Below are 26,384 nucleotides of genomic sequence, written 5' to 3'. Positions count from 1 at the left end.
ACATACCGTTCTTTATCATACAGTGTTGTTAAAAGTTTTTTTTGTCTTTTTTTTGTTTTTTTTGTCTTTTTTTGTCCAGGTGGTGTGTTGTGTTCAGGACAAAGTGGAAGGTAGTTATGTATGTTCGTCGTGTAGTTCTTTTGGCTACTCTAGATCAACTTCTAAAATATATCCAACCTCATTGTTATCGGAAACATTGAAAAAATGAGGCTCATCGATGTTAGAGACCCACTTAAAATTTTTATATGGTAATGATTGCGTCACCGCCCATCCATATAAACTGTTAACGTCAAAGTACATCAAAGTCTTGCTAGGTTCTTTTTCATTATATTCTGAGCCCATATATCGATTATTAGCTTTTGAGTATCTATTACAGCATTGACTAATACCTCCTCGAATGCCTTTTTGGATGAATAAAATCATGTCTATATCGGTTAAAAGTTATAGCTCAATTTTTGTACACTTTAACATAGCATCCCATGTTAATCCAGGAGTAGTATAATAGTGTGCCGGGTCGAGTTGATACGCGTCCATACACGTTTTACGAAAATTTTCAAAAATATCGGCCAAGAGTGATACGTCAGTTTTTAAATATAAATCAGAATACTGTCCTAAATCAATGATGTCAAATGCATTTCACACTTTTTGAGCATGCTCATAGTCAGCTTCAGAGATGTTGCTATCTATCAATTGACTATGAAAATCTTCGAAAGGTGGTAATTGAGTCTGTTTTAATCTTTCAAAACTGTTAACATACTCATATGGAAAAACGCCTTTTCTCTTCAATAATACTATTTGTGTTTTTGTATATTTATCTATCTTGAATTCATGCTTTACGATATTTAGTTTGGTTAAGTATGAAGACAGTTTTTCGAGAGATGATGGCATAAAACGAAACGAATCAATAAATCGAAAATTTATAGTACTACCGTCCACGTGTTTTGTGAAAGCTATATATCTTTCCTTGTTTTCAGCTAAAACAGTCACATTTCCCTCAAGATCAGAGCTAGTAGCTATTTCTTTTATTATAAAATGAGAATCATATCGAGTAAGGTTATGGAAGACAACTGGTATAAAATAAGGATTCTTATAATTTAAATTACAGGATGCGTGAGCAGCACCTCTAAATCGACCCGTCAAATGACAATGATCTCTAACTCTTGTTTCATCAGGTTGAAAATATTTTCTACAAATATGACACATTTTGCTCATCTTGAAATCCATTTGATTACGCCATGAAAGATTCATTTCTATTGCATTCTTATATATTTGATTCATTTCATCTAACAAAATCTGAAATTGTTTGATAATCCATTGTGCGGGTGATTGTTCTTCATTCAGTTTTTTTCTATACATCTTAAAGACTGATTTGGAATCATCATAACTACATTTTATACCGGGTGTCCACAACCACCCGTCCACCCCTTTTATTTCTTTAGCAACACGTTTTTAGGAAATATGATATATACGAAAGTTTTAGCAAATCAATCAAGGATTTTAGCGGTGTCCTTTAGTTTGACCTTGAAGTTGATTTTCAAGGTCATTTCAAGGTCAAATTTCGTTTTTTAAATAGGAACCCCTATTTTTTATACTGGATTCTGAAAGAACACGAAATTTTGAGTAAAAAGTGTTTCCAGTATTTTTTTTATTAGACGCATATTTAGCGAGAAAAAAATTCAGAAAGAATCTTGCCATTGGTTTATTTTTATTTTTATTTTATTTTTATAATTTATTTTATAAAAAATTTTTATTTTTATAACAAATCAAATAAATAAACTGTAATCTGAATAAACATAATAAACTAGCTTTTTTATGAAAACATAAATAATGTCCATTCTTGTTTCCCTAAATAAACTTTTTTTTTATTGGGTTATTTATTTTAGTGTTCGAAATGCGCTCCACCTTGCAAAATGCATGCCTGCACTCTAGCTTCAAAATTATCAACAGCTCTTCTAATTTCTGCTACTTCAAGCGAGCGGATTGCTTCTGTGATTCTGCGAATCATGTTAGCCCGCGTAGTTGGACGCTCACGGTAAACTAAATCTTTTACTCTTCCCCATAAATAATAATCTAATACTGAAAGGTCCGGGGATCGAGGTGGATAATTGACAGGACCGTACTTTCCAATCCACTTATTCGGAAATAAACGATTCAAAGCTCTTCGAATGATAAGCGCAGTGTGCGAAGGACATGCATCTTGCTGGAACCACATGTCACGACGTATCTCAAGATTAACATTTTCTAATAAAGGGGCTAATTCTCTTTCTACAAGATGGAGATATCTAAAGCTATTAAGGTTTCCTTCGAAAAAAATTGGGCCTATGATTTGGTTATCGATAATGCCGCACCATACATTAACTTTCCAAACCCGTTGGTGGTCTTCCATTCTCAGCCAGTGCGGATTTTGCGCTGCCCAATAACGAAAATTCTGCGTATTAACTTCACCATCACTTTTGAAAGTACATTCATCCGAAAAGAGTACGATTCGATGAAAATTTTCTCTTTGGCCACTCGCCCAGTTGCAGAATGCAAGACGTTGTTCAATATCAACATTATTCAGATCTTGATGTAATTCCATTTTGTAGGGATGAAATTTATTGCTCCGAAGAATAACACTGATAGTGGATTTGCTTATACCAGAATCACGTTCCCGGCGCCTTACAGAATCATTTGGCTCAATGATTGCTGATGCGACGATATCCACAGACCGTTCATCTCTAATTCGTCGGCGAATTTTCCTTCCCTTATTGTGATGAGGTTGGACAAGTCCTTCATTCTTGATTCTTCTAGATAGACGCGAAAATACTTTACGAGAATGAGGAAATCTGTTGGGGTAACGCTCTTGCCACAACCTTTCAGCAGCAAGGAATGACCCAGCTTCAAATAAAACTTGCAACATGTCGTGCGCTTCTTCTTTGGAATACACCATAGGTACCTATTTGAAAAGAAAATAAATCTAATTTGTCATTTAGTAAGAGAAACGCAATAAAATGGTTCAAATTCTTTCCGAGTTAAAACTTACCTCTGAAAATGATGAATTTATAATTTATTTCTTTAATGATAGATAATTTCCAACGTCGGGTTTAATTACGAAATCACCTCTGACAAAGTAAACTTAATTTTGCATAGTATTCGTACCGAACATTGCATTTTGACTACTCGAATTTAAAAAGAAAATTTTCATTTTCTTTTATTTATAATTACTACTAGGTGGTACATTTTTACAATAAAGATTTTTAAACAAAAGTTTCATACCTAGATATTTTTTTATGTGGAATCGATGTAAAATCAAAATCCACGATAAAAAAGTACTACACCATTTAAAAAAAACTGACTTCCTGTCCCAGTAGGCTACTTTCGGCCGGAAGTGAATGTTAAAAGCATCACCAATCAATAGGCACAATGCACTTACTAGCACAAGACTTCGAATTTTACTATTCGCTGAATAGGTATTCTACCTAGATTTTAGAAGAATTAGACGGATGGTATGGACACCGGTATCACTGAATTTTTTTCTCGCTAAATATGCGTCTAATAAAAAAAATACTAAAAACACTTTTTACTCAAAATTTCGTGTTCTTTCAGAATCCAGTATAAAAAATAGGGGTTCCTATTTAAAAAACGAAATTTGACCTTGAAATGACCTTGAAAATCAACTTCAAGGTCAAACTAAAGGACACCGCTAAAATCCTTGATTGATTTGCTAAAACTTTCGTATATATCATATTTCCTAAAAACGTGTTGCTAAAGAAATAAAAGGGGTGGACGGGTGGTTGTGGACACCCGGTATAAAGCCCCACACTAAAGGCTTCATGATCTTGGAAGGATCGTCCGTTATTTACTGGTTTCAATAAGCACTCTAAATCAGCATAGATAATAAACAGAACCATTTCTTTTCGATCATAATGATTAAATTTCAGAAGAGGAAAATTAGGTAGATTAACTGTATATTTATTTAATTTTGAACAATCTGTCTCATGAATATTCAATTTTTCTTTATTATTAAAATAGTGAAGACAGCGTTCACAGAGATAAATTTGTGCAGTATGTTTCGTTACTTGACTTCTAACAAGAGCAGATAAGTTTTTAATCCATACATAGTGGAATTTTAATTTGAAATTATCACTGTTATTTGATCTATTAGATTTTTCTGTTTCATTCTCATCAATATAATCGCTTTGTAGTAACAAAAGATTTACATGCTTATCTTGTTTTAAAGTTGATATATAATATGGTGAGACTTCGAATTTAAAACCGTATTTTTTTAGTATGTATAGATTTATTGAAATACTATTTAATTTTTCAAATTTAGGAATATTCTTTACCTCAACAGGAAAGTTTATATCATCGAATTTCAATTCATTCGCAAGGGGCATATAATTTTGAACTCTTTCGCTATGAAATCTAGCTGGATGAAGACAGGCAAGCACAGCCCATTTAAAACATTCATTATCTGTATTTTGAACGTTGATAATTGCTTTTTTATCTGCTATTTGTTTTGGTAGTTGAATATATGAACCAGGTTTGAAAGGATTAAATTTATTTATATTAACAGTAATACCGATGATAGTTTTTAATGTCCAACCGGAATCTTTTTCTTGAAATTCTTCTAAATTTTTAAGTATAACATCTTCAATATTTTCTGTAAACCATAATTTAAGATCTGTCGTTTTATAAATAGAAACATTTTCGGTGTTGAAATACTTTACTTGAATGTCCTCTACATTATCTTCTATTACGGTAAATTAAGCTGACATTTCTATATTTATTTTTAGAGCATTATGAATTGAAAGATATTTTGGTATTTGTAGTTGTAATAATTTATTTGCTGCTTTTAAGAATGACTTTATATCTCTATGTTCTTGATTGGCTATGAATGCAGTAATGATACGTTTTTCAAATGCTGAATTTATTTCACGTCAAATAACTCCGTCCCCTTCAATTTGGTTTGGAATGACTGGTAATGAATTAACATTTCCTCCGACTTTTATGGAATTATTTAAATTAATTTCGATTGAATTCAAATGAGTAGCGCATGTTTGATATCTCTGTCGTATTGCTCTACTTAAGTTAGGTCGTAACATATATTCTTCAAGAGAATGCAAAGCGGTAATTATTATATTTTTCCATCTAATAAAATCATCCTTATTACCGTCTGAGTTGTAATAGGCTTTCCATAAATCGCGTACTGTATTTTCAAAATAAGAAATAGAAGCCATTGTAATGAAAATGTACTTAGGATAACCAGTAATACTACTACTACTACTAGTACTACTACTACTACTACTACTACTACTACTACTACTGCTTGTCACTGCTAAGAAAGCTAGTGAAGCGGGCTGTCTCGAAAGACTGCGCTCTTTTCCAATCGAGCACGGCTTTTAAGCACTATGGTGGCGCTGAAAGCAGCGGTTTCGGCGCTGTAGGTTGAAGAGGGAGTAGTCAGACGAAAGGTAGGAGGTGGGTGGGTGGGTGGGTGGTGGCTGCGCCTAGCAAGCTAGAGACGCTACCCCCTCTCCGAGGGCCACACTCAGCCAGCATAAGCTTACTAAGGAGAGCGAGAGAGAGAGAGAGAGAACGGCACCCACACTATACGGCGTACGCGCCTAGCAAGCTAGAGACGCTATCCCCTCTCCGAGGGTCCACACTCAGCCAGCTTAAGCGCCCTACTATCGAAGGAGAGCAAGAGAGAGGGATAGAGAGAGAGAGAGAGAGAGAGAGAGAGAGAGAGAGAGAGAGAGAGAGAGAGTGAAAACAGCATCCGCACTATACGGCGTACGCGCCTAGCAAGCTGGAGACGCTACCCCCTCTCCGAGGGTCCACACTCAGCCAGCATAAGCATATAGTTTACCAAACACCCAACTGACTTCTACAGCATCCTACCTTAACAACCTCTGTGGGTGGGTGGGTGGGTGGGTGGGTGAAACGTCCTACTATCGAAGGAGGGTGGGGGGGAGGGGGGAGACTGTCCCCCTTGAAGGGCCCACTAGCACGCGGGAGGTGTCGAACGAATATCAAATGCAACACTCAGCATGGGGTCTCACCTTATCGCGATTAAAAGGTGTCACTATCGCGACACCTTCATCGGGCGGCTTCTTTGTGTCCCAGAACATACACATATCCCTTATACATTGGCGGCGCGCGCGAGGTGTCAAACCAATATCAAATGCCCCTTAACACTCAGCATGGGGCCCACTGGCACGCGGAAGGTGTCAAAGGTACATCAAATGCCTTTTAGACACTCACCATGGGGTCTGACCATAAATTAAAAGGTTTCACTACCTTCACACCTTCATCGGGCGGCTCCTTTGTGTCCCAGAACATACACGTATCCTTATACATTGGCGGCATCCTTTGCCGGCTCCTTTGTGTCCCAGAACATACATTGCTTATCTACTGGCGCTTGTTTTTACTTGATTTTGGGCGGCCTAAAGTGGCTGATGGCTGGAGCTGGGATTAGTGTTATTGTTAGCTGCCGCGCGAGGCTCCGCCCACGGCTGCTGTTTGGGCTGCTGCCGTTGCTGTTGCGTAGTTGGCCGAGTTTGATTTTGATTCTGCGGTATCCGATACCAACAGTCTTTAGCTGTGTGTTTTGGTCTATTGCAAATTTGGCAGATGCTACTATCTTCCGCTTTCATTAATCGAACCGGCTCTATTTTAGGTTGGATTAGCGCTTTTACTGTTTCGGTTATTTCCTCAGGTTCCTGTACGTTGAATTCTCGTTCAACTTCTATTGCTTTCGTTATAGCTAATTCTAAATTTTTGGCTTCCCCCATACGTGCTTTGATGACCCAGTATAAACCGCGGATGAAGAATTTTACTTTGTCTTTTTCAAGTTGGTTTTTAAATCCAGCATAGTTTCGATTTTCCCTTACTGCTGCTTCAAAAAGTTCGTCAGCCACTGTTTTCACTCTATTAGAAAATGTGACTACATTCTCACCACGTTTTTGTTTTAACGTTGCTAATTCGCCTGTTAATTGATTACAAGTTTTTGCTGATCCGACAGTAGGTCTAAAAATTTAATCATTTGTTCTACATTATCAAACGTTTTTCCTTGCACGCTTTTAAGTGCTTCACCGCTTAGTTTAATTTTAATTAACTTGATGAGATCATTTTCATTGATTGTCGGGACTATGCTGCGTGCCTCTCGACAACCGTCGATAAATAAGTGTAAGGGTTAAATCCGTCGAACTTAGGTACGAAGTTAACAGCGTCTTTCAAGCTAAAATTTTTTATTGGCGATACTATGTTTTGAGTGGAATTCATTAGTCCCGTTCTGAAAGTCCCCTGCGTATAATACATAGTAAATGGGCTGCTTGCAAAATTAGTTTTGTTTGTAGGGGTAAAGTGTCGAGTTGGAGTGAAATCAACTTTTACCGATTTATAATGAGTCATTTCTGGTGATTTGGAAGCGGACGGTGTGTTAGTCATAGATACGTTTGTAGTGGGCGCGTTGTACGTGTCTGAATTTTCAATTGCTGTCTCGTAACCCGTTTGATTTTCGATGAGCTCGAGTAATGGAATTTCAGTTTTATCTAATTTTAATTTTTCAAAATTTATATCCGTAATAGCGTTAAGGAGGAATGCTGGATTTAAATTTTTACTAGTCATTTCAATGAGGATGTCCAATATTAAGTCATCTTTACATAGAAAGTCCAATGGGCTTGTATCAATGTAGTCTTGTAAATTATATTTTAATCTTTGTAATTCTTCGACTCGGGTAATTTGTTTTTTTTCGGTGGGTGGAAATCTTTGATGCAGATATGTGAGACATTCTGTAAGCGTAGGTTTCCTGTTTGTTGTAAAGTTTGGTTCTATTTCGCTAATTTTTTTTGTTAGTATTTTGAGTGTGATTAGTTTTCGTTCGTAAGGTGTTTCGACCATTGTAATTTTGCGATAAGATCCTAATTACCAAGAAATGAGGGGCCCTTAATTGTTATGTCTAGGCGAGGAGATGTTACAGCCAGACGTAATAATATATTCAAATATTGTCGCGTTGGTAAAGGTTGGATCTTAGTCAGGAGTTAAGCAGAGCTTGGTTAAAGGGATAGCGCCTTTATTATACGTAGGGCGTTTTAAGTAGATAACATAGTTTCTTACCTTATTAGGATTGGATTTCAGAAGAGGTTTTTTACAAATAGTCTCAGGTGTTTGCGCTTGATTTAAGGGTTATTGTTTAAAGACAATTATAATACTTAACAGAGTATAATCCCGGTTCTAATTAGCCGGATAGTTAGACTTAAAAAATAACTTTGCGAAACTACCAAACTGCTAAATTGTCAACTGTGTACTGCGTACTGTGTTGTGCGAATTCCAATCCAGCCTTTTTATACCGTAGGCTGATATGCCCCTTCCTGTGTTTTCGCCAATTTAATATGCGATGAGTAATATTCGCGGAAATATTATGGAGACGTGCTTAGACTAATCTATCCCGCTAGATAGATTTACAAATCTTCCCGGGAGGGTTGGTACAATAGAAAATTAAATTACCGATACCCGGTTTGTTACCATAACTCATAATTCGTCACGTACTTATTCTTTCGTATCGACGTGACAGCATCTATTTTTATGTAATTTTATCTAATATTAAGCAAAAATAATTAATCTAGATCTGTTTTATCGGTTTATCGATTTTTATTCATGTGTATAGTGAAAAACAATTTTAGCACTTTACGCGCTGTAGAACTCCTATAGGGATATCTGGTAATTAGCCAATGTTTGACCTGTTTTATCGATTAAGGGGGTATCCTCGTATAGATCGCGAAAAATGAAGACAAGCTTTAGAAATTTTATTAAAAGAAACTATTCAATATTTTTATTTAAAATTTTATTACGTGGTTTCTTGTAGTTTGTAGAAACATGAAAAATTTTTATATATACATAATGTTAATTAGGTGAGCCACGTAATCAAATGAAAGAGTCAAATCAGGTGAAGAGATTTTTTTTTGGTCTCAATTGGCGCCATGTTTCGTTGTTCCTCGTCCACTTACCTAATTTTGAAATGTCAAAAAAATTTTTGAAAAAATGGCGGACTTTTGAAAAAATATTCATAAAAGTTTTTTTTTTATTAATGCAAAAGAGTTATTAAATAATTTGTTAAAACAAAATCCTTTAGGTTTGTCGACTAGCTAATTAAATTTCCTTTAAAATGGTATATATTTTTTTCAATAGCTTCAAAACTCGCTGAGTAATCAGTGGCGCCAATTAGGAAAATCGAAAAATTGAGTTTTTGAGAAAAACGCGTTTAAAATTTGCGGTATAAAATATATTATTTTTTAATAGAATTTTTTCATACTTACAGCTACTAATCGACTTTTGCACTATTCAGCAATGCCTGCTCCATAAAGAAACCCTTCTTCTTCTTCGGAATGCTGATTTTCAGATGCAGTTTTCCTTTATTTGACCAATCGAGCTTTCTTGGATGCACTCTCCGTTCTGATGTTTTGCCGTGTTACTCGTTCAGCGTCGGTGTTCTTGTCGTAAGTGGCACTGGGCAATCCGATTTTGAACTCCAGGCACTTCATCATCTTCAAAACTACATTGAATCCGTTATTAAAAACTACGGCAGCTATATAAGCAGCAATTTCTACGGTCTTTGCGCTACAATGCAAGTGTTTTGGTGCTAAACGCCACACGAGCGCATTGAAACTCTCGTTAGCGTTTTGAGTGTAGCCACCTAAACATCTTTCCAATAAATCATCTTTGGAAAGATCTTGGTAGATTGGAAGAAGGTGTTTTTGAACGTCCGGATGCAGTGGCGGAGGATGTTCATAGACGTTTGCTCCAATATATTGTGAGGCTTGCCATTCGCACCAACTGTCTACTCCAGCAGGGCAGTTTTCGTGCTGCGAGTTCTCGTCAGTTGAACACATATGGTAGTATGTTGTTATTATAGCTTTTTTCATGTCTTCAACGGTGTTATCATTTCTTCTGATCGCAAGTCCATAATAATTGGTTGACATGATGCCGTAATACTCTTGCGATCTCAAAAACATTTCGACGACTGCATCGACCTCCATTTTGCCAGCGGATCCGGCGTGGTTTGCGCTGCATTCGTCTGCGTGCTCTTCATACCAGTCCAGATATTCTTGTGTGTCTTTTTTGTATTTACATGTTGCGCACGCTTGACATAACGAGCTTTTCACGATTAAATCAATGATTTTCCCGCTCTCGTATGCAATCAAAGTGGTGACACCAAGTTTTGATGAGAAACCACGCTTTTTCCACGATTCATCGCCTGAAACTTCCTGTCATTTTGTTCGTTGAGCTTCTTCTCTTCTTCAATAGCACTTTGGCAACTACTCATAAAACAGATCTTCGATGCTTGATGTATATGCTCCAATATGCCATCATATGTCTTTTTACTTAATCCTTCACCAAAGTCCATCAAACTTGAAAATAAATTAAGGCCTTTCAAGCCTACACCTAAAAGTCTCATCACAAACACTATTCTACGATTGACTTCGAAGCCGTTATTGATGAAAGGACCAGAGTTCACTTAAGTGTTACTACATCTACACGAAATCACTAGTTTCCAACCGAGACCGCAATGCCTAGCCTCCTAGAAATTCACCCCTCCTTTGCATTTTTTGCAGCACAGTAGTTCACTCAACACGGTAAAAACTGTCAAAAACTCGATTATGCGGTACCGATGATCATAGTCAATCGATACATCATCAGTAGATGCTGCTGACAATTTTCAGGCACTTGCACTAGCACCTTTTGGCTCGCCCGTTTCCGTTGTATGCTGCTTTCCTTGAAAAGAACGCTTGCGTTCTGATGCTCGATACCTCCCGGCCTTTTCACCTTTAGGGTAAGACGACATTTTGCACGCAAACAGCAGTGAACTAATCGACAGCTACGAGAATACTGAGCCAACTGTTGTAAAACTCTTCGAAATCAACCTTTCTACCTATACTTTCAGTTAGCTTAGATTGTAGTAATCCTCTTACACAATTCCTCTTTACACAAGTATACGCACTAATACAACCAAAATTGGAATAGAATCTGCCATAGTACAATTGCGAAGCATCTCGAAGACCCAAACTCAGCGGGGCACCTATTGTATTCGAGCGCGTACCTGCCTACCTGTGCCGCACTCCGGCAGCGCGTCGCACAACGTTAAAGAAAATAGCCATAGCATCGAAACCGCTGCGAATTTCACTTTAAAATTTTAAGAGCATACTATTGACATGTTATACTATCGACTTATGTAATAAAAAAAATCGATTTTTCGATCGATCTATACGAGGATACCCCCTTAATTGCCGTATATTACTAATCTTTACATTTTCCTCAATTTTGGATAGAAAATCGACAAAAGGAAAATTGTTTCGTAATCCGGGAATAAGGAGCTATCATCTGCTATCGATATTATTTCTTTTTAAACAGGAGAAAAATGTTCAATGCATATTTCGCGCTGTCCGAACGCCCGATTTTTTTTCGCAATTTTCTTAAAAATGGAAAATCCGGAAATAAAATTTCAAGCGGACACTTAATCCGGAAATAGGGAGAACACGTTTTAGCTCATGAAAATTCAAAAATATTTTTAAAAAAATTTTCTGGGCGTCACCTTCACAAGTCTCGTATTAAGAGACATCTGCCCTGTTTACCGCCTTTTTTGACTTCCGGTTAATTTAGGCTGGCGTTTGGTTAGCGAGCGCTGCTATCACAGTCAGTCATTATCAAGCCTGCTTTGCGAGCAGTACGCGTTCTTAAACTTCGTCTGGTTCTTTTTTTTGAAACAAAGAAATACGGTGATCTCTAATATAGTGTAGTGAGTAAGTAGGTAACGGAATAGCAAGTCCAAGCCGGGACTACTACCTGGGAGAATTTGATTAGTGATCGACTTCAATAAGGCACCCTTTCGTGCAATAACGCCGCTAGGCTAAGCGCAAAGGACCGATCAAAGAATCAATCAAATCCGTGTGAACAGGTTTGATTAGTGATTGATCACAATAAGACCCCTTTTCTTAGTGCAACAACGCCGTTGGGCTAAGCATAAAAAAGGGACCGAAGCAATATAATCCACGTGAATAGTCTGGATGATAGTGTGAGTAAAGGAGTGATTGTCGGCGCGATTTTTATCGCGTGGCGAGCGGTATATGTAAGCGCCGTAATTCGTTCTTAATAAACACGTGCGCGGCGGTCACACTCGTTCGTTTTCAGTTGGCGCGCTTTTATCTGTGCAGTTTTAGTTATTTTTTTTATCTCTTTTTTTGTTCTTATTAATTGTTTTTAATCGACTGTACAATCGCTTCATTTGTCGATTTGTATATTATTCTTAAATAAACTGGGTTTTTTGTGCTGTGATAAGCTTTTTCCCATAATTCGTGTATCAGTGTTATTTCAACTAACCTGTACCAATAAAATTTTACCGATGCGAAAACAGCCCGACACAAATAACATTTTATTACAAAAAATGATCACATCTCACGTATGCCTAATTGTACTTCTCGAAAATATAATTATTTGTTATTGTACTATTATATTTCTCATAAAAAATAAAAAATATCGTTATCGATAATTCACCTCCTATTTATTCACATAAAAGACATAATTAAGCAAAAATAAATTCACAGAAAAATTGTACCTTCTGTAGTCTAAATTGTACCATCAGTACAATTCTAAAAATTTGATTCTAAAAGAAATAATAGGACAATTACAAAGCTCTACGCCTGCGCAAAGTGCATTTCCGGATGCCATCCTTGTAAGTTGTAACAATTAGTGGTAATTTGTAATTGTCCTATTATTTCTTTTAGAAACAAATTTATAGAATTGTACTGATGGTACAATTTAGACTACAGAAGGTACAATTTTTCTGTGAATTTATTTTTGCTTAATTATGTCTTTTATGTGAATAAATAGGAGGTGAAGTATCGATAACGATATTTTTTATTTTTTATAAGAAATATAATGGTACAATAACAAATAATTATATTTTCGAGAAGTACAATTAGGCATACGTGAGATGTGATCATTTTTTGTAATAAAATGTTATTTGTATCGGGCTGTTTTCGCATCGGTAAAATTTTAGCTATTGAAGAAGTATGCGTATGTATAGGTGTGTACGAGGAGTCTCGTGTAAAAGGACCTTCACCGGTCCAGCCTGCAAATTAATGCAAAAAAAATATTTAGACATGTAAACCTACGGTTTTTTAATTGCCCAATTCAACTGCGATATTTATTTTCTTTGCCCTCTTTCACTTTACTTACAAAAATTAATAATTATATCCGATATCATTGCAAACTTCAAGCGTCAATATCTCGATAATTAAGTAATACTTCTTAATTCCTGAAAATGCAAAAAATTTCTCTTGAGATAATTTAATTTGCCCAGTCGATTGCAATGACAATTCATCAATTTTTCATGTGACAATTATTAAATAGCAATAACATTTATACGATTCTGGTATTGCGCAGGCGCAATCAAATCAAGTCTGTATTGTACCGGAAATATTTGACAACGCTGCTATTTTTCATATCATATTGGATGGTATTTTTTATCAGAGAAACCAATGCCTAAATATGTAGCTATTAAATTATGATTATTCTAATTCTATAAAATTAGAACATTAATTAACCTCATATTTCACTGTCCAATGAAACTTCTGTAATAATTTTCAAATCAAATAAAATGACCTTTATTGTAGTGGAAGAAATAGTTAAAAATCGTTTACATATAATAAAGAAAAATATTTTATGATTAGTTACTTTTTATTATAGGCAATGATCGTGGCATTATCAAAGCCGATGAGATACCCTTAATTTGATTGCGCATGCGCAATGCGCGAATCGTACACATACTTTAGTTTTTTATATTTTTCATATGAAAAATCGATGAATTGTTATTGCAATCGACTGGGCAAATTAAATCATTGCAAGGGCAGTTTTTTGGATTTTCAGGAATTAAGAAGTATTACTTAATTATCGAGATATGGACGCTTGAAGTTCGCAGTGATACCGGATATAATTATTAATTTTTGTAAGTAAAGTGAAAGTGGGCAAATAAAATAAATAAGGCAGTTGAATTGGGCAATTAAAAAACTATTGGTTTACACATCTAAATATTTTTTTTGCATTAATTTGCAGGCTGAACCGGGGGAGGTTGTAAAAGGTTGGTCGCAGTGTGAGGTATATAGCCAGGCTTACACTCGGGAGGTTGGTAAGGTAATAAGCGATTCGTCCCGATGCTACCGGTTGGACTCGTCAGTGAGGCTCGACGACGGGTAACATCTGCCTTATACGCTCGAAATGTTTGTGTCGCTATGCGGAGTTATATATGCAGTGAGCGTATTTCTTGCCGCTCGTAGTTGGCCGTTACCATCTATATGCGGATGGTCGAACCATAAGACTGCGACAAAATAAAACTACGGCACGAATACTACCTAGAGTATTCGTGAAAGAAAATAACCAATTCAAAATAGTAATGTTATTATTTCACGAATGTCAGCGAAACTGTCACATTGCATTGAAAATAACCGTAACTTACGTAAAACGTACTGCGCACCGTACTTCAATCAGATCAGACCCCTGGGGGCCCTGGGTCGGGGCTGAGAAAATCTGGAGGTGGTGTATGCTCGAAGTATTTTACCGGATTTTTCTTTACATTCCATTGACATTCCATTGGACAGTGATAAGGATCATATCTATAAACATAATTATAGGTTTTACTGTATTTATAGTTTGTTCTTTATTCTTTTCTGCAGCAAATTAAAAACAATGGTAAATTATTTTCTTGATAAAACGTTACTGATATATTCTAGTCTTTTTTTAAAAATTAATTTTCAAAGTTGTGTTATCTGAATCAAAGTAAAATTTCGTATGTATTAATTAGTAATAATTATTTCTTCTTGGCATATATAAGTAATTGTGCAATATAAGTAAGATGATATTGTAAACACATCTAATTTAACAAATTGTAATTTTTCTTTGGTCATGTATACAATTAAGTTGTTCAGAATTTTTATAACATGAACATTGTGTTTCATTTAAAATGATCCTTATAGAACTAACTTGTTTTACTAGTTAAAAGACACACCTTGAGTTATTTTTCATCACTCAACAAGAAATATTAGCAATATACAGTTATGAATAATTATCTTCTACTATAATCTTCCAACACAATCTAATTTTTATAAAACTACAAGTCTTTAAATAGTTTTCATTTTTAATACTATTTTAAATAAATTAAGTACAGTTAAGGATGTTACTAGAAACCTGCCAATTTAGAAATCTAACTAAGCATTCTGAATATTTTTAGGTGTTACAAATCGATCTTTCATTCTCTTTCTCTGCAATGTAATGAACATAATATTACACACATTGTTGATCAAGTTATTTTTCTTTTTGCAGTTCGCCTTATTTAATTTCCAGAGCCTATTGATCATATTATTGTTGACAATATGTACATGCACATACATTCGGTCTATTATTCCAAGCTTGTTGGATAGAAATAAGAGTGGGTATGTATAAAAGATAAAAGAATGTTTAAATCTATATGATGAATATATTTAGAAGCAGACATTTTTCTGCAAATGAAATTTTTCATTGAAATTTCAATTTATATGTTAAGATAGAGATATAATCATTAAAGTTTTAAATTTTTTACATACTTACAATAAACCATTGAAATCAAATTGGTGATTTAACAGTTAATCTATAATTTTTTTTTATTATATATAAACAATAAACTTAAAAAATAGGTATTAGATCATATAGTATGTTATTTCTAATTTTTGTATGTTTTATCTCATAAAGTAATTTTTTAAATTTTTATTAGAACAAACAACTTGATTAATTTTATGAATTTCATTTTGCTATTCTGTATCATTTTTCTTTTATTTTTTCTTTTGGTTCTTGATATTCTGCGTTTAAATAATTGTAATTTTTAATTGTTTGGCTTATTTTTTATATTTATTTTATCAATTTAAAGTGTTTTGCTGTTAAACTTTTATGTTTTCATTAAAATTGTTTTAGTAGAGTCTGATATTTTAAATGATTGATACAGACTGAGAAATAATTGATATACTGAGAAATTATACTGGTTATTATACTGAGAAAAGCTATGAGTATGATAAAACATTATTTACATGTTAGTAATTTGTATGATCTCATTTATCACATTTATATTAAGTTGTGCCAATCATTGGATAGGTCATTTTCTGAAGTGGTATAATCATATTATGATATTTCTTTGCTAATTTATTGCTAAAAATTTACTTTACTATTCTTGGTGTTTTTGAGAAATAGTATTCCCTCCTACGATAACATTAATTAACAATACCCTATTTAAAAAATCGGAATTGATTTTGCTTTGATTTTACCTGAAATATCAAATCTGAATTAATTAGATTAATTAATTAATTGAAATTAATTAATCCTAGCTGTTACTGTTATTGTTTAGAACCAACAATAACAATAATAATCAAAATAAAATAAGTCAAAAAATAGTCTAAATATGGTATGGATAAACAATATTAGTTTGAAGCTAAATATATTCCTCAGATAATTACAATGGATTTGAATGTTTCGAAAATGAAAGAAAATTTTTGAATGTTTTGTTATTGGTGAAGGATGGAGAGAAAAATACTGAAGAATGGATGAACTTTTCATTGCTATTTATTTTCTTCCTGGTGCACCTCTGATACTTGTACTGCATGACTTTGTTTTCTTTTAAAAGTAATAGTTATCACAAAAGGTAAGTGCTGAAGTGACTGCATAAATAGAAGTGAGATGCTTGCTCCTCACGTTTGGTCAGGTCCTTTCTCTCCCTATCAAAAAAGCTAGCTGGAAATTCAGCTGGATTCCATATGAATTCTTATGGATTCCATATAGATTTTCATGGATTTCCAGATTGGATTCCTAATTGATATCCTGAATAATCCAGGCAGATTTCTTGAAAAAGTCCAGGTGGAGTTTTAAGAAATCCAGGTGCATGTATATTTTGAAATTCTAGATGGGTTTCTGTAGAAAATCCAAATGGATTTTTCAAAGAAATTGAGATGCACTTTAGTAAAATATTCAGATGGATTTTTTTAGGAAATCCATGTGCACTTTATTGAAATTCCAGGTGGACTTTTTAAGAAATTTATATGGAATTTTATGACATTCTAGATGGAATTTTTAGGAATTCCAGATGGAATTATACGTAATTTCAGGTATATTTGTATGCAATTATAGATGGATTTTTGTCTGAAATCTATGTGCTTATATTTTTCAAATTGTAGATAATATTTTTTGTAAATTCCAGTGGATTATTGTAGGTTTTTAAGAAATCCAAAAGCATATTTTGTAAATTTTAGATGAAATTCTTGGAAACTCCAAGTATATTTTTGGAATATCCACATGAATTTCTTGGGTAACCAGATGGATTGCTAAGTAATTTGAGATAAATCACCTTGCAATATAAATAGGCTTTATTGTAAATCCAAGTAGATACCTCAGTAATTTCATATGAATTCTTGCAGAATTGAGGTGATTTATTTGGAAAATACTGATGTTAACAAATAAACATTAGACAGGTATTATGAATATGTCTAACAGATTGAACATTTATTTTGTGATGAATAAACAAAAATGTTTCAATAAATAAAATAATAAGAAATGTACATCATCAAATAAAAACCAACTAAAATACATTTATAAAATTACAACACATGATTTATTGTCATTTTATTTCCAATACATATTAGGAACACTTGAAATATAATCATTACTATATATGTTTAAATAAAGTCATGCTTTATCAATATTTTGTGTATATGTGATTTCAATATTCCGATTTATTTCAATAACTTGGTTTATGAAGTACAATTCATCACTAATTAGATGATTATCACCTTTTTGTATGTTGTATACTCTTTCCCATCCACCATATTAACGAGAAATTGTTGAATTTCTATGTAATTCCCATTTCTAGTAGTTGCTCTACTGAAAAAATCCATTGATTCTCATTTAAAATGATTTATATTGAATGGTATTCAATCATGATCAAAGAAGTGAATGAATCAATGATCGAGCGACGATTTAGAATAAATTATTTTGAATGGTCATGAATGGGTATCGCAATAAACAGTAAAAATTACCATTAATTCTATTCATAATCAATAATTTTAAACAATAATCTTAGTAATAACTAATTTAATGATATTTTATTGAGTCGTATTTAGTGACTTTTAATGGTTCCCTGAAAAATAAGGTATACGGTCAAAATGTCCGCACTATAAAGTCCACACCTAAAAAGTCCACAACTATTTAATGCCCAAAAAGTCCACAATTAAAAAATTGGAATAGTCCACAATAAACATATAATCATATTCCTTCTGTAGAATGTTTTCTTTCTGTTTTTTTTTTCATAACCTTTCTTCATTGACTTCGAGGCAGTTTTTTTTTCATTTCAAGACAGTTTTTTTTTCATTTCGGCGCGTGAAAATTTTGTGAAAAATGGCAGTTAGTACACTAGAGATTGTTAAAAAAGGACGTAATGTTTATGGACACCTTGAAGGATTTTTATACACCGGATCACATTCAAGAGTGCAAGAGTGATCAGCCTCCGTGCGCCTTGGGCTGGTCTCTGCTAATTTTTCTGGGTTCTTTCTCGGTAAAGAAAGCTGGCGCTGACTTTCACAGGCCGAAGTTCGCTCTGGTTGGGGGAGGTTGATACAAAGAATCGGACACTTTAATTCAATTATACTACATATGGCGATCTCATTTATTGACGCCTTTTCACAAATATCGCTACAAGATTCACTTCGCCGCGGTGAGCGTGCTCGCTCAACCTTTCCGCGACCAGAGTTCGCGGGATCATGCGAGCGAGATCGCTCAGCGTGCGCAATGTAATCAAAATACGCTAATGTTCGTAATTGAGCGAGAGCTGGCGCGAGAGAGATAAACTGGCTTTGGACCCACCGGATGCCGACGGCCCGTCGACAGGGAGGCGACGTCGGCGAAAGCGTAGTCCCGCAGGAAACGGCGCCCTGGCGACGATGGAAGCTGCTGCAGGAAGGGCCGCAGCACGGCCTTTGCATCGTAGACGGCGAATGGTCGCTGCGTGTACTGGCTCGGCTTCGGACTACTGGCTTCCTGGCAAATGTGGCAGTCGCACCGATAGCAGTTGCTTCCTTCCGGCCAAATCTCGCTTCGTCCAGTCTCTCCTTAGGCGGCCCTCATTACTCGAGAGCTCGCCCCTAACTGCCCTTCCTCTCTCTTAATTTCTCAGCCTCGCGCCGCCGCGCTCCCACTTCTCTCGCCGTCAAAAATCAGTCAAAATCGCTCTCTCTCTCTCTCTCTCTCTCTCTCGCTCTTATCGCTCTCACTCGTACTCACGGCGACACCTCGCCGATCGTCGTTCTCCTCTCTCCAGATCCTGCAACGACACAAGTATGTAGTCGCTATATAGCATACACTTGGTTGCTGCGTTCACGCGGGGAGAGTGCCGCACACAGGGCTAGCGAACATCGCTATAACCCTGTCACAGCTCCCCGCTAAGTCGCGGAAGCCGCAGGCACCCGTGGGTTACCCAACGCAACCCTCCTCGCTCGAACACGGGACCAGCAAGAAAACGACTTAAAACTATAGTACAAAATCAAAATCATAAAACTTCAATAATTCAGCTCGCCAAAACCTTCAAAATCAATAAAAATAAAAATAAATAAGCAAACATAAATAAACATACCATACACAAAACAAAATAGAAGATAAAATAAAATAAAACAAAGCAACATAAAACCCTTTTAAAGTGAACAGATTTGGTACCTCAGCCTTCTCATGCTTTATCTGGGGCTGCGCCCTTGCCAATCGCCCTGGCAGCGATCTCACACGCCTGGCGTTGGATCCTGGTCACTTCTTCCCGTTGTTCTGGCGTTAAACTCTAACAATATTGCTGCTACCGGATCGCGGCTCACACCTTCCCCCGCTACAATTTGTCGTTGCGAATGCATTACCTCGAGCTGACTCTGGTCTGCGATTTGAGGCTGTGGCTGCGATCTCGCTACCTCGGCCTCCGCAGCCCTCGCCTGCTGGTTTTCCCTACGGCGACGAACCTTCACCCCCGCTCTTGGTGCTGGTATGCGTGTCCCATCGGGGAACACGCGATACCTATCCTTTCCACTACCTATGTTATACGGTTTAGCTGGTCTATCAGCAGCTTGATGCGATAACGTTACATCAGCCCCGCTTTCACCTAACTATCGCATCGATTCCGATTCATCAGCCTCAGACAAAACAGCTACCCGCATATCCACGTTTTCCGCCTCAACATCCATAGCTACCGGTGCTTCCTGCATCGCAAGTACCGAATCTAGCGAACTCGCCATGATTGGTGGCTCTGCGGCAGGCAGAGCACGCTGTGTTTCTCGCTGCTGCTCCTCTCGCGCCTCCCCAAGTTCGACTTGAACCATTCTATTGTCCTGTGCTATCAGAGCAGCACATGCAAACGGCGGCTCGTAGTCATTGAAGTTCGGCGTTTTCCGGTTCTTACGGCGTCTTCTCGACGTTCCATATTTAGTCGCGTCTTCCTCTTCCCGAAGTTCCCTTAGGTATTCCGGTGGAACTCCATCCGTGCTTGCGCGCCACGTCGCGCTTATCGGCGGCAACCTACGAGGTCGCGGACGCTCCGATGCAGATGATGGATCCGGTGCGCTAAAGCGCAAAGGACGCTCCGGCAGCAGATCCTCCGGCCTAATCAATTCATTCACAATCGGGCCAAACCTCCCAATCAATTCCTGCCTTCGCTCCGGAGTCCGCACACCCCGACGAAGCTCAGCTATCAACAACGGTGAGACAGCCCTGCTGTTGTCTCATTCGTCCGACAAGCTTGCCCACGAAGTGGATGGTTGTACCTCCACCGGCAGCCAACTCCCAGTAGGCTCAGCCATCGCCACCTGATTCTCGAATCCTCGTCTCGGTGACGGTTTTACTGCACCCACCGGCAAATCGTGCGGCCATTCGGCGACCCTTGCCCTCGCTTCAGCGGCCGCAGCAGCAGCGGCAACCACCGCGCTCCGACCAGGTGGGCGAGTAGCAACACGAAGCGTACCTCGCTCCGTGCGCCTCTCAAATGGTCTCGCTACCGCTACCTCCAAGACCCTGTCCGCGATTACCTCGCTTTCGGCGCCCCCCTCGGGAACAGAACCAGCGTTCTCGCCTTGGTTCTGCCCCGTAGCCGCGCCCGCATCAACAAGGTCACACGCGCCCCGCGGCACGATAGGCAGCTCTAACGCCGATTGCCCTTGCTGGCCTTCCTCCACCACTCCTGTCTCGGCGTACTCGCCAGAGAAGCCTGGCGTTTCCTCCAGCATAACTACCTCTCCTGTAATAAACCATGCATGTATTAGCCTTGCTACCTCATCTGACATCCAGTCCGTTGACTAGATAATCACGGTTCTGTCTCCGCCTAACTCGTCCGTAAAATAAAAGAAATAAAAAAAACAATACAAACATCACACTCACACAAACATCACACAACAAACAAATCACTCTCGGCTGTTACCTTTCCTCGTACCTCGAGGAAGCACGTATCTTTCGAGCTCAGATACATGAGCCATTGGTACCTGTTTGTTGTTATTCGTGGTCAACATATAAGTTCCCGGATAAACCACTCGCAAAATCTTATACGGACCGGTATATCGCGGATCCAGTTTTACGTTTTTCCCCGCACTCGCGCTTGACAGAGTGTGTGCTCGCCTCAAGACTAGATCGCCGACCGAAAACTCTACGTCTCGTCGTTTTCTATCGTAATGTTTCTTCTGACGGTTTTGCGCTTCTTCAATATGTTTAATCACAAGATCGCGTAACGCATCGAGTCTCGCCATACGCTCGCTCCAATCCTCGATCGACGAGCGGATGATCGGCGTTCGCGTTTCCACCTCACGACGCAGACTTTTAGCCTGCTGGGGTTCGCGGCCAAAATTCAAGAACGCCGGCGAGACTTTTGTGCTCGCCTGCATCGTCGTATTCAGCGCCTGCCTGAATTCATGCAAATACTTATCCCAATTCCTGTGATCCTGATCGACGAACATCGCCACCATCAGCTTCAGCGTCTTAATCGCTCGCTCGGCGAAATTCGCCTGCTGATGGTACGGCGGACAAAGTACGTGCTCAATCTTGTACTCGTCTAGCGTCGCTCGAAACTCATTCCCACAGAAATTCTTACCATTATCCGTGACAATATACCCCGGTATCTCCCATCGATACAAAATAAACTCTTCAAGAGCCTGCGCGAGAGCTTTCCCCGTAGCTGACACAAGAGGTTTAAACTCCACGTATTTCGCGAACAAGTCCTGAAACACGACTAAGTATCTGAACCTATTCTTACTCCTCGGAAGTTCAATCACATCTGCCGCTATCACCAACCACGGTTGCTCAACTACCCGCTTGCTCATGAGGCCCATCTGAAATTGTTGTTCTATTTTATACCGTTGGCATTTCTCGCACGATTGCACGAATTCCGTGATGTCATAATACATTCCGGGCCATGAATACTCCCTCGCGACTCTATCGTAGGTCTTATCCCTTCCGAAATGTCCTGCCGACGGCTCGCAGTGTGCGTCTCGCATCACTCGAGCTCGGTGTTCTAACTGTACCACCAAGCGCCAACACTGCTCACGGTTTGTAACCGGATCAAGTAATCTATCAGACGAGAATCTATACAGCATTCCGTCCTCCACTCGCCAATTCCGAAATTTATCCTTGATCGTCGCGAAAGCTGCTACTTCCTCGCCGTCCTCATACGCGCGCGATAACGCGTCCGGCGTATGATGCAGGCGACCTTTCCTGTATACGATTTCAAAATCGTACTGTTGGAGTTCTAGAACCCACCGCGCCAACCGACCCGTAGGTTCCTTCTTATTGCCAAGTAAGTGCCGTATGATCCGTGACTACCACGAAATGCACTCCCTCAATGTAAGGGCGGAATTTTTTAATCCCCATTATCACAGCCACGCATTCCAACTCCGACACAGTATAATTGCGCTCATGCACATTCAACATTCTACTCGCGTAGCATATAGGATGTTCAAACCCATCCTCGTCCTTCTGAATTAGACACGCACCTAACGCATATGACGATGCATCGCAATGAATAAAGAAAGTTTTCGCAAAATCGGGTCTCGCCAAAACCGGCGCCTCCGTCAGCGCTTTCTTTAGCTTTTCGAAAGCTTCGGCTTGCTCCTGCCCCCAGTGCCAACGTTCGCTCTTGCGCGTAAGCTTCGTGAGCGGTACTTTCATCTCGCTCTCATGCTCAATAAATCGCGCATACCATCCGCACATACCGAGAAAACGTCGCAACTGCTAACGTTTCGGGATTGCGGGAAGTCAATCACCGGCTTAATCCGGTCCGGATCAGGTCGCAACCCTTGACTATCCAATCGATATCCCAAGAACGTCACCTCAGAGCACCCGAATTCACACTTCGTCACGTTTACTTCGAGTCCCGCATTTACCAGCTTCTGTAGAGCTCGCTCAAGCCAAGTCAAATGCTCATCAAAAGTTCCGGTTACTACAATTACGTCATCTAAATATTTGAAAACATATGACTCAAATTCCGGTCCGAAAAGCGTATCCATCAGCCGCATGAACGTCGCCGGAGCATTTACTAATCCGAAGATCATATAATTACATTCGAATAACCCTAATCCCGGGACCGCAAATGCCGTATATCTCTTGTTCTCCTCGCTTAGCGGTACTTGCAAGTACGCGTTCTTCAAGTCGATTTTAGAAATATAACGCGCTCCACGCAGTCGATCGAGAACTGAGTCAATGCTCGGCATCGGATATGCATCTGTTTTCGTCGCCTTATTCACCGACCTTAAATCTATACACATTCGATTCGTGCCATCTTGTTTTCTGACTATAACCGGCGCGCTACTCCAATCGCTTGACGATTTTCTGATTAGCTCCGATTCCAGCCATTTCCTTGTCTCGCTTCGCATAAACTCCATCACCTGTGGCGAATATCTCCTTAAGGGAGTTTTTACTGATCGTGCACCCTGCACGTCGATCTCATGCTTAATTAAATGCGTACGCGCAGGTGACTTCTTGGGTACTACTCGCCGCATCAAACGTTCCACTAACTCGCGCTGCGAAGATCGCAACTCGGAGAGCCCCGCGACCTCGGCTCTAACGCGAACACGCGCGAGCCTAGGATCACTCGGGAACTCCACCCTTTCGCGCTTCAGCTCCGCGAACCAGTGCCACGGGCCATCCTCTATATGCCATCTCCCATTCGCATGATCCGTACCAATACCGAACTCCTGAATGAAGTGAATCCCGATTATCATGTCGTATTGCACCGGTACATCCACGACTCGTGCTACGGTTATTCGTAACACTCTGTCGATCTCAACCTTGAGCCGAAGTTTTCCCACGATCCCGGTTTTCGCTCCCGAAAACCCGAACAACGCGAAGTCGCACGGCTCAATCCTGTCTACAAAGTCGCCGCGTATACGCGGGCCCACGATAGTCACCATCGCTCCTGAATCGTACAGCGCACTGTATGGCTTCCCCGCGATATGGACTACCAACAACTCGCAATTTTCCACCGCGTCCACTTTTGGTTTGCCCACGCAAACACGAGCACAGAGGCGCGAGAAACCTTCACCGGTCCCCGATGACTCGCCTCGCTTCTCGCTCCCCCGACTATCCGTCAAATCTTTGCTTGTCGACTCGCATCCTGCGCCATCTGACGCTTCCAAACCCGATGCGATCGGTGTCGCCCTAACTACTACCTCACTCAGCACCATAAACTCCCTGAACGAGGTGACGGATCGCGACGACGTCTCGTCTACACCGTCAAGGTCGTCAGTTTTTGAGTTTCCAGCCTGCTGAGGCGATCTCTCAGTCCGAGTTTGTTCCGGAACCGGCCGCGCACGCGCCGTATTCCCCTCTGAACTACTCGAAGACCGCGCGGTCTCTGCAGTTTCCATCGAGTTCCTGCCCGGCTGATCCACCCCGGGCGTTCTCGTCGATTCACCTCTCGACCCACGCCCGAGCGTCGAACTCCCTTGGCCATTTCTTCGATTTCGCTCTGATTCGCGTGCATCCAGCATTTCCCCCGACTCCAACGCTCGCTTTCCTCGCTCGCGCCCGGGCCCTGCTTCACGTATTCTTGTCCATCGTTCGTTGAATTCAATCTAGTCAAACTCTTTCCTCGAACTCTCCTTGATTCTATCTTTCGCGCCCTCGCGTTGCATAGAGGCCTCTGTTTTCGCGTTATTCGCACCCAATCTAGCTTCATTTCGCTCAACCTACTGTTGAAACTCTGAGAACTTGTTATAAAACAGCCTCATGAACGCGACTTTTGCCCCGTTGGGTGCCCTATTACGCACAACTACGCGGAATCCGTCAGGCAACTGGGTCCCACTTTTAAGTTTTCCAGAGCTTTGAGCCACACCTGACATTGCGGACATGTTTCCAACGTCTTATTTTCTTTACCGCAGCCTTGGCACGTTAACCCCGCTCTACTTCCTTGTGAACACCGGTTCGCGTAATGTCCTAGCTGTTGGCATTTGTAGCAGCGCACTGGGTTCTTTCCCCGATTGCAACTCGCACTTTGGTCAGAAACCCCTCTGCGACTCGTGCTTCCAGGCCCCAACGGCTCCGAACTTGTTCGCGTCGACTTCAAGTTCTCTGGGCTTGGGCACTCGGACTTCCGATGTCCCAGCCCCCCGCATTTGTGGCACGCGCCCTGAAAGGTCACGCGCCCTGCAGCGTTCCTCGCAGCAGGGCTCGCATTTCCCCTGGGCGGGCCCCTCTGCGAATGAGCTAGCTGTGATAACACGATCACTATATCTCTCGGCAACTCTTTTGACGAATCCACATCCTTACGTTGAACTACACCTTCACTGCCCGGATTGCGGCTTCTGCCTACGGGTTTTGTTGCCGACTTATTTTTCTTTCCTTGGCGGTCCTTACTATTCTCATTCCCGACCGCATAAACCCGTTCGCCCATCGCAAAGTTCGCACCGCTGCTAGTCTTCGCGATTCTTTTTGACGAATCTCCGCGGTACGCAACTTCTGGCATCAACGACTCCTGCGGCGCTGGCGGCGGGCGGTAGCGATTCTCGATGTCTCATCTGCGTTCAAATCTCTCCCCGTGAACGCGAAGGTCTTTGAGCGTTTGAACCTTCTTCGCCCTGATATAATTGCGAAGTTTCGGGTATAAGTTATTTTTAATCAACTCAAGCTGTCTACGTTCCGAAAGCTTCGGTTCTAACCTACTCGCAACATACAGGAAGGCCGTGAGGAATTCACCTAATAGCTCATCTTCGCCTTGAATTTGGCGGCGTAGCGCGTCGTAAACATCCTCGCGCGATCGCCGCGGACAAAACTGGCGCTGGAATTCATCTTTAAAATCCTGCAATGTATCCTAGCTCGGGCGATTCGTT

General features: G+C 39.5%; 1 protein-coding gene and 1 long non-coding RNA gene across 2 annotated transcripts; one reads left to right on the top strand and one right to left on the bottom strand.

Annotated features, from left to right (window-relative positions):
• Positions 1-14,310: 14,310 nt before the first annotated feature.
• On the top strand, positions 14,311-17,676 carry LOC131666898 (uncharacterized). Its single transcript, XR_009302148.1, has 3 exons — positions 14,311-14,724; positions 15,355-15,464; positions 16,575-17,676. It is a non-coding gene; the product is annotated as an uncharacterized LOC131666898 (long non-coding RNA).
• A 7,651-nt stretch (positions 17,677-25,327) lies between these two features.
• On the bottom strand, positions 25,328-26,020 carry LOC131667374 (DNA-binding protein HEXBP-like). The gene has a single exon (XM_058940750.1). It carries the CDS (start codon positions 26,018-26,020, stop codon positions 25,328-25,330), a length of 693 nt encoding a protein of 230 aa, XP_058796733.1.
• Positions 26,021-26,384: the final 364 nt, after the last annotated feature.

Source organism: Phymastichus coffea, unplaced genomic scaffold (assembly GCF_024137745.1).
Source record: "Phymastichus coffea isolate CEN01 unplaced genomic scaffold, Cenicafe_Pcof_1.1 PCOF00004, whole genome shotgun sequence".
Classification (NCBI taxonomy): Eukaryota; Metazoa; Arthropoda; class Insecta; order Hymenoptera; family Eulophidae; genus Phymastichus; species Phymastichus coffea.
This window is presented reverse-complemented; position numbering and strand designations above follow the sequence as displayed.